The sequence below is a fragment of the Pinus tabuliformis genome, chromosome 6 (genome assembly GCF_031772625.1).
Source record: "Pinus tabuliformis cultivar Carrire ecotype Pingquan chromosome 6, CPIR1, whole genome shotgun sequence".
In the NCBI taxonomy this organism is placed as follows: domain Eukaryota; kingdom Viridiplantae; phylum Streptophyta; class Pinopsida; order Pinales; family Pinaceae; genus Pinus; species Pinus tabuliformis.
Window position 1 is genome coordinate 889,637,550 of NC_142292.1, and position 9,231 is coordinate 889,646,780.

Below are 9,231 nucleotides of genomic sequence, written 5' to 3' on the forward strand. Positions count from 1 at the left end.
GCTAATATTTATTATTAGGTAAGTGTAGTAGGTCACATTTGTGTTGCATACTTTATTTTCTTGTTTGGATGCACAATTGAAATTATGTATGTGGGTGAATTCCTAATCATATCTTCTCTCATAGGCAAGAAGCATTCCTATAAATTTGCTTCAACCTTCCTATTAGACAATCAATGACGGTCTATATTTTATATAGGTATGTCATGAATGACATGCTATTAGTTTTGTAGATATTCTCTTCTGAACATACTACTGACATGACAAGAACTTTTTGATGCTTTAGCTACAACATTTTTGATATGATGGATGATGGATACCAATTTACTAGAGTTTTGTAACTTTTAGTGGTGTAAAATTCTATCTCACTTTTTATGAATATGTTTTTTGAATTAGGAATGCATTTGAATATACCTTGGGGTAGAAGATAATGTTGCATATGAGGTAGTTGCAAAACTTTTCTTTGTAGGTATTAATGTCTACCTTTGTTTGGAAAATTTAGTAACTCAGCTTATATATAATATTATTGCACATGGTGTAGCTTGATATTTGTATTATAGATGTAGACTTTGTTTATGGTTGTTGCAATAAGAGAACTCTTATAGAATATGTGCTCATTCTAGAGGATCTTTACTGAACATAGATTGTATTAACTTGGAAAATATGTGATCCCTACAATTGTATCACTCTTTGTTGCATTGGGCTTCTTATTTTATGGTGGAAGTTAGTGCAATGTAGCAGAAAATATTTTTCTTGATTCACCATTGCTGAAGTTTAATGTTATGACTAGGTCAATATGATAAAAATAACCAGGCTTTATTTTTTAATATTTCTTTCACTTTTGCTGCAAGATTTTGTTTATGCTTAGGTGTTTCCCAATTGAATCAAAAGGCCTAAGAAAGAAACTAAATGAGGTATGTAATTTTTTATTCTTTTTGTTAAATCTAGATGTTCTTATTCATTTGTAGATGCTAAAATTTGAGTGTTTTTAATGCTAACTATAATTGGAAAAAAATAGTGCTTTGTATTTGAGTTGGGTATTTGTTTCATATCTTACCATCATTAATGTTATTTCAGTTCATTTCGGAATATACACGAAGTTGCAAACCCTATTTCGATCTCTATTTGTTTATTAGAATCATAATATATTGCTTAGAATGGATTATGAGTATTCTCTTGATGGTACACCATATATGTTTTATGAATACAATATCAATAGTAATTGGTTAATTTCTATAGAAAATCCAATTACAAATTGTTAAACACAAAATGTCTTTGGTTGAAACTGATACCATTTTCGTGTCTGACCATTGGAATTGCCTACCCAACACTTGTCTCTTGCCTTCTTTGCTCTAAGATGCATACTGGTTAGAGCTAAAAATTTTGTTGAAAAAACTTCATTCACAATTATTTATGTCCTTAGCTTCCCAGTCTTTTGAAACGTTTCTTTCATTGGTTGATCCAAGGATTGTCTTGGTTGATTACTTCATCCAGTAGATGTTGACATTATATCATGCTTCTCACCCGAGAGTTGGGATAACTACATAATTCAATTGCATGTGCTCAACTAAAAGTAAAAAATGAATAGTGAGTCACAAATAGAACAATTAGTTGTAACTAAAATGTTCAACCACAAACTATTTGAGAAAATAATCAAGGAATAGAACCACAATCTCATGTATTCATGGAGGAGATATAGTTTTTGAAGCATCATTTACACTTCACACTTTTTCTCATTGTGGATCTTCCTTTTGATTGTAAGAAGTATATTCACCTAAAGTGCTCCATTGCATTATTGTGTATTTTCTTTTGTAGTTTCTCTATATTTATTGTGTTGCTAGTTGAGAAACATTTTGAGCATGTGATTATGAATTGAAAAGTCAACCACTACCCAATAGATAGTTGTAAATGGATTAGTATGTTAGACGACTATAACTCACAAATCATTTTCAAACTTGTCTCAAGCAATAATAAGTTTAAGTTGTATAGTTGTAAATGGATTAGTATGTTATACAACTACAAACTGACAAATCCCTTTCAAACCGAAGTAATAATAAGCTAAAGTTGTTCATTCTTTAAAGGGTGCTAACTCAATGGAAGCACCTACCTTATAAGCATGTGGTTCAATTCCACTGTGCCCTAATATGAATTAGTCAATGATATTGTAGTTTATTTTTAAATAAATTTCTTTATATTGATTTATTTCAAAGGTGAAATAGTTTTTTAGATTCATTGTTTTATATTGTCTCTAAAGAAACAAAAGTGATATTATGTTGTGTTTAAATATAATTTTTTATTGTCTCTAGAGAAACAAAATAAATTGTCTCCTAAGAGACAGTAATGCTTCTGTTATATATTGTCTTTATAAAGAAATTTTATTAAGATAATAATTTGAGACACTCCTTAAGACAATACACAATTTTTTTTTTGTCTTAACTTAAGACAGTTTACCCAAGAATTGTCTCAAATATTGTCTTAAAACCCCCTTTATGTTGTAGTGTCTGTTTTGTTGAGATCCTACAAAAAGTTATAACTATTTGTATTGACCCAACAACCTTGAAAATCACAGCTTTTTATATTGTTTCCTTATTACATGTATCTTCTTCTTTCCATTGTATTGATGAGACAACTCTAATTATCTCAAATATTGTCTTAAAACCCCCCTATATTATAGTGTTTATTTTGTTGAGATCCTACATAAAATTATAACTATTTGTATTAACCAACCATCCTGAAAGTCAAAACTTTTTATACTATTTCCTTATTGCATCTATGTTCCTCTTTCCATATGTATTAATCAAAGAGCCCTAAAAATACTGCTTTGTGCTATTCCAGATGCAACCTTTTGTGAAGAGCCAAAAAAATTATATTACTGCAACTTTTTTGTAATCTTTTTTTTTATTCTTAATAAAATATCTCTTTCCATATGTATAGATCAGACAGCCCTAAAAATACTGCTCTCTGTGGTATTCCACAAGCAGCCCTTTTGTGAAGAGAAGAAAAGTTATATTCTAAATGAAATAACACCTCTTTCCAACACCTCTTTCCATATGTATTGATCAGACAGCTCTAAAAATATGGTTATTAATAGAACACCTCTTTCCATATGTATTGATCAGACAGCTCTAAAAGTATGGTTATTAATATATTCTGCAGTGGGCAATATATGCGAACCGTTAGATTTAGATTTTGTATTGAGTAACATATACTGCCACTCTGTAGTAATGGATTTATAGATTCCGATATATTGATTGCCTAAAAATACTGCTCTCTGTGCTATTCCACATGCAGCCTTTTTGTGAAAGAGGGGAAAAGTTATATTACAGCAAGCGTTTTGTACTTTTTTTAAATTCTTAATGGAATAACAAAAGAGTATCTTTTGCAGTGAGAAAGCAAACCAGGATAACTTGCTTCTCACGTCATTCATAACCATGCATCATATTGCCTCCCGATAACTTATTTCTCACGTCATTCATAACCATGTATCATATTGCCTCCCGCTCCAGCACGCGCATTCCCGTTAATTGCACGTTTTTTAAGTGCAGTGAATTTTTCTTCATAGATTAAGAGCTCCGTCCACGGCAGTTTGTTGAACGGCAATTGTGAATTCTGTGAATTTTTCTTGCACCCAGGCGGCGACAGCAGAGGATTTGTGGGATAGTAAGTAGCGTTTCGAATTGATGAAGAATCATTATCTTCGACCCGCCATACTTTCACTGACCGATCCATACTCCCGCTGTATACAAGAAAACCACTGGAAATGGAAAAGTCAACAGTGGCCGCGATGGACTTTACGGGTCCACTGTGGCCCTGCAACACCGCTAACCACGAATGGAAGCCACCAATAGGGTCCCGTCTCCATATCTGTATCGTCTTATCTGCTGACCCGCTGAGAAGGAGATTTTTGACGGTGGCCAGACACAGCACTGCAAGCCTGTGACCTCTCAGAATCCCCGCGTGCTGGAGCATCGAATTCATGTAGATGGGCTTTTCACGTTCCCACACATTAACAGCCCCGTCGGCCGATCCTGAGTAGAGAATCGCTCCGTCTGTGCTAAGGGCGAGCGCGTTCACTGTAGCAGATTGTTGGACGCTGAGAGTTTGTGCGAGCACATGCTTTGATTTTGCCTTTCCCGGAATCGGAGCCCATACTTTGACTGTTCTGTCAGCAGAGCCGGTAAAGAGAAATCCATCCGCAGCAACGGCTACGGAATTGACGGCATCGTCGTGAGCCACGATCGATTCCATGCATTTCCAATCCCGCGTTCTCCACACCTTCACGGTTTTGTCCCAGGAACCCGAATACAGCATCAGTCGTTCTTCGTTATAAGCCAGCGAGGAAATGGCGTCCACGTGCTTAATCCAAAGGGCACTGTGATGCCTCCGAACCTGTACATAGTTTTTGGGATTCACGGAACTTTGTATTTGATCTTTCATGGTAGGAAGTGTGCATACTCGCCTGTAAACGCCGGAATCTTTTGGACGGCGGTACCATACGCGGATTTTCTGGTCGTGGTGGGCGCTGAAAACGTAGTCCCGTGCAATCAGCAGAGCCTTGACGAACCCGTTGCCAGCTTTAAAGCAGCCATATTCGTGAAAGGTGGGGTGTTTCCATACACGAATGTTTTCACCCTCTGAACCCGTGTAAAGCAGGCCGTCGCAAGACAACGCGAGTGCATATCCGTGGCCGTCTTGTCTCGCCATCGTAGCGATGCATCCGTAGGATCTAACGTCCAGCAAGGACGTCGAGTGCGGGGAGTGCAGAGGAGACATGAATGTCCACGGCGAAGGGAACGCCGAAGCGTTGCGCCACGGCGACGTCGCATAGGGAGAAGCGCGACTGGATCTCATCGGAGACACGGCACTCGCTGACAGAAAGCTGTCGTTCGACTTCATAGGTGAGCTGTTGTTGAGGCCAAAACTCTCGTCTGATGAACAGGTGCTGGTCGAAGGCAGGGTAGGATCGGATTGCAGAATGTTCTTGAGGATGGTCCGTGTGGCTTTCGGAGGATCTGCCATCGTAGGTGAAAGTTGCCCCGCTCGCTTGGATCCTCCCGCGATTTCCATATCTAACAAGCTCCAAAATTGAAATCAGATATCTCTGTTCAAAAACCGAAGAAAACAATTCGGATTCGGAGGAAAGTGAGTATATGCAGGCTGGTAAATATTTTTGGACTTCTGGTAATTCTGTTAAACAAAGTTAGAAGTGTGTATTCTTAAGAAACAGGTAATCGCAACGCATGAAGAGGTTTACCAGGTGAACACCATTAAATGCAGGACAGGGCTAGTGCAGAATTGAAAGACAAGTGTCAAACATGATCTTTTGCGTGCAGATTAGCATTCAACGACAATACATGGGCGTGCTAAAACGTGCGAAATACTCTATTGATCTTTCCCTGAAATTAAAAACAGTGGAGGGGCACACGACAGAGGAAGCGTTTCCATCACATTCCCAATTCCCTAGGATTAAAAGACAAACAAGTTCCCTAGGATTAAAAGACGAACAAGTCCAGAATGTATAAAACAAAAGTAACTTTGGAGACTTTGGCATTATTCAACACCATCATGTTTACGTTCGGGACCAGAGTGTAAAATCCAAGACCAGAATGTATACAAGAAACGTAACTTTGGAGACTTTGGCACCATTCAACACCATCACGTTTAAAATCCAAGAGTGCACTAGGCATGTGGTAAAGTGGAAATTTCGAAATGTTTAATTTCTAAATATTATTAAATTATTAAATATTTTTAATTTTTTTTAATGTTGATATTATATTTATGCGTGTTTGGGTATAAGTTTTATTTGATATTTAAAATTTGATTAAAAATTATAATTTTAAGTCGTTAAGAAGTACTTAACGACACGTAAACGGGAAATGACAATTGACCAAAAATTATATTATTATATTTCAGTGAAAAGGACTAAAATTGTTTTATCAGTGTTGGTGTCTTCTACCAACACTTCTCCAAGTTACAAAATGAGAGGAGATTAATATACTATATAGTCCCTTCTATCTTACTAGCTATATACATTCATGAAGTCAACAAAGCATTTAGGTTATAAGTGGAATTATTTATTAGAAAATTAGGACATGTAGGTTTTAACCAAAACGACAATAGGCCTATGAACATGTGCTTTCAAGCTAGTTCTTTATACACTTCGATTAAAAAAAATTATTGAATATCTATATCGTAATTTTATGACAACTTTATCTACTTCCATTATAAAAAAATTCTATCGAGGTTTCATGTGAAAATAAAAACAAAGAAACCAACCCTTGGTACACTAATGATTGTAAACTTTCTAGAAAATCCTTTAGGGATTCCTCTAACGATTCCTTAAAATTCAATCAAAATAGTAGATCCAAATCCATAATTAAAAGGAAAAAGATGCACTACATAAAATAGGAATGAAGAAAAGCTTGTGTATCAATCGAAACTAGCTCATGATAAATTTTGGAAGTAAATATTGACTTGTAAAACTAAAGAAATTCATATGATTTCCCTAATGGATAGTAGAATTCCTTTCATAAAAATATTGATGAATCCCCTAATTATGTGGATAACATTCCAAATATTTCTATGGAGAGTGAAATTTTTTATATAGAAGACATAAAGTTTGGGGTTTAACGACAAGCAAAAGAAAAATATAAGGACATTGAAGGCTATCAAGTTGAAATCTTAAAATAATGAAGGTATATCCTTATCCATCACATATACAAGTTCCTAAATTTAGAAATCAAATAGGGATTCCTTAAACCTTGGACTTAAAACCTCATTGTACCTATTTTTAAACGTGGAGATAAAAGTGAATCTTTTTAGATAGGAGACGGAGAGCATGAATGACTGTTACGACTAGGGTTACAGTATGCAAATGTTGAATCCTTCACAGTGCAAGCTCACAAAAGAATAAAGAGATGGACTATACCCACCAAGAGTAGGTTGGCTAATAGAGAAATGAGTGCAGCAACATGGGGGGAGAGATCCCCTCCTAGAAGAATGCAGTGGCAAGAGAAACAAGCAACCATAGAACCACAACGTCGGGCCACCAAGGAGGCGGCAACAAAGGTCCTTCGATTCTAGGCACCCAATGGCAAACATGGATGAGGGTTCAATGCCCAAGGCCACAAAAAAGCTGAGATTCATCATACCTAATAACTAATTGGAAGTATACAGGAAATATATGAAATACCATACCCTAATATGCAAGTTTATTGGGTTTTGGCAGGTAAAAAAGGATCTGGTCAAATGGATCCACTACAAATGGTAACCAAAAGGCCATATTGAGCTGAAGTTGGGAGCTAAAGGCTTCTTCATAGTAATCTTCTCCAATCTAGAAGACAAGGAACGAGTCTTTGAAGACGACCCCTACTTCTTCAACAACGCATGACTCTTTATGAGGCACTCGGAGGAATGTTATAACCCAGATCAGGAAAAACGCCATGCGGCACCTATTTGGGTTCGATTATTTTCTCTGCCAGTCGACTTTTGGGACCCTGAGATCTTGGAAGGCATTGGAAACTCCATCGGGAACTTCGTTAAGGTTGCCGAATCAACCAGAAAGGGAAGATATACTTATTACAACCGAATTTGTGTTTACATGAACATAACAGAGCCACTGCTAGAATTCATAGAGTTGGAATACCATGATGAGGTATGGTAGCAACCTCTAGACTACGAGCATATACCTTTTAGATGTCGCAGGTGCCATGAGTATGGACATTTGTTTCGTGCATGCCCGCTGAACAAGCAAGAACCACCAGAAGGCCCTAACTCCAGTAGGGAGAACAAAGCAAAAGAAGATGTAGAGGGATTTCAGGAAGTCCAGAGGAAAAAAAGGACTCAGAAAAATTCACAGAACCCTAATCAGGGAACAAGTGGAAATGACCTCCATAATCACAATCGCTTTGAGATCCTACAGGAGGATGAGGAAACTGTTGATACCCCTATGATGAAGATGGGCCCAAAAACCCAACCAAACCCTCAAAGGGGAGGGAGAAACACCAAATGAAAAGCGGAAGAGGAACTGTAAGAAAAAGAAGTATCCCTGCAAGTAATGGACCAAGCCAATAAGGAAATTGGCAGTAAGAAGGAAGACCTTAGCATAGAAGAACAACTGATGAAACACCTACTGAGCGAATAGCGACACCTTGATGAGAGATTTATGCCAGAAGACCAGAAACAATTGTACAATGATACTTTCCAGCAATATCAGGACAAACAGGGCATGCTAGGGGTGGATCAACCAGAGCACTTGGGATCACAAGCAAGCCAAGCGATGGAGAAAGGACCTCAGGGGAAAGGAGGAAAGAAATGAGGCAGAAAGAACTTGAGTGAGTCCATTCAAATGGTAGGGGAAATGTTGGTAAATTCAGGAAGGGTGGTGTCACTGTCAGTGGTTTTCCACCAACTCAATAAACCTTTGAAATGATAATTACATCCTAGAATGTTCGAGGCCTCAACAACAGAGGAAAACAATGGCACCTAAAGGAGAGAATGAGAAAAGACAAATTGAGTATTATGATACTCCAAGAGACAAAGATTGCAGAAGTGAAGGTTGAAGAAATCCTAAGGAGTCACAACCCTTACTACGAGGTAATGGCATAAGACAATGGAGGCATTGTTGGTGGCATGGCTATCCTTTGGAACCTAGTGGAGGTAACATTCGAGGACTGGGTTAGTTTACCAAGGATACTATCAGGAAAGTTTCGACATGTGGGATCCAGATATTGGGTCCTCCTGACAAGGGTTTATGGGCCTCACATTCTAGGAGAAAAAGGGGTCTTCTTACAAAACCTCTCCCGACTGAGGGAGGTATGCCCTAAAGACCTCTGGATAGTTGGCAGGGATTTTAATATGATAACATCGTTGGAAGAAAAGAGAGGAGGGATTCATCGTATGGAGACAGAGATGGAATCATTTAGGGATCTCATAGCATATCTGCACCTAGTGTACCTACAAACAAACAATGGAATTTACACCTTGAACAATCGTCAGAGAGGAACTCATCAGGTTGCCTCATGATTGGACAAGCGTCTGGCCTTCGAGCACATTATTAGCAGAGACATTTTTTTTTAGGCCTCGATCCTCCCATGCATGGGCTCAGACCACTGGCCCATTCGATTAGAAATACATTTGAAAATTGGATCGAAGATTCGCCCGTTTAGATTTGAAGCCTTCTGGTTACGAGTTTGATCCGGATCTTGGGGGGAGGCCCCCAAGATCTAAAAGATT

The 9,231-nt window shown here is 37.7% G+C and overlaps 1 protein-coding gene across 1 annotated transcript; it reads right to left on the reverse strand.

The window, feature by feature from the left end:
- Positions 1-3,465: 3,465 nt before the first annotated feature.
- Positions 3,466-5,561, reverse strand: LOC149261771 (protein JINGUBANG-like). The gene has a single exon (XM_089370980.1). The coding sequence runs from the start codon at positions 5,062-5,064 to the stop codon at positions 3,466-3,468; it is 1,599 nt and encodes a 532-aa protein (XP_089227106.1). The 5' UTR covers positions 5,065-5,561.
- Positions 5,562-9,231: the final 3,670 nt, after the last annotated feature.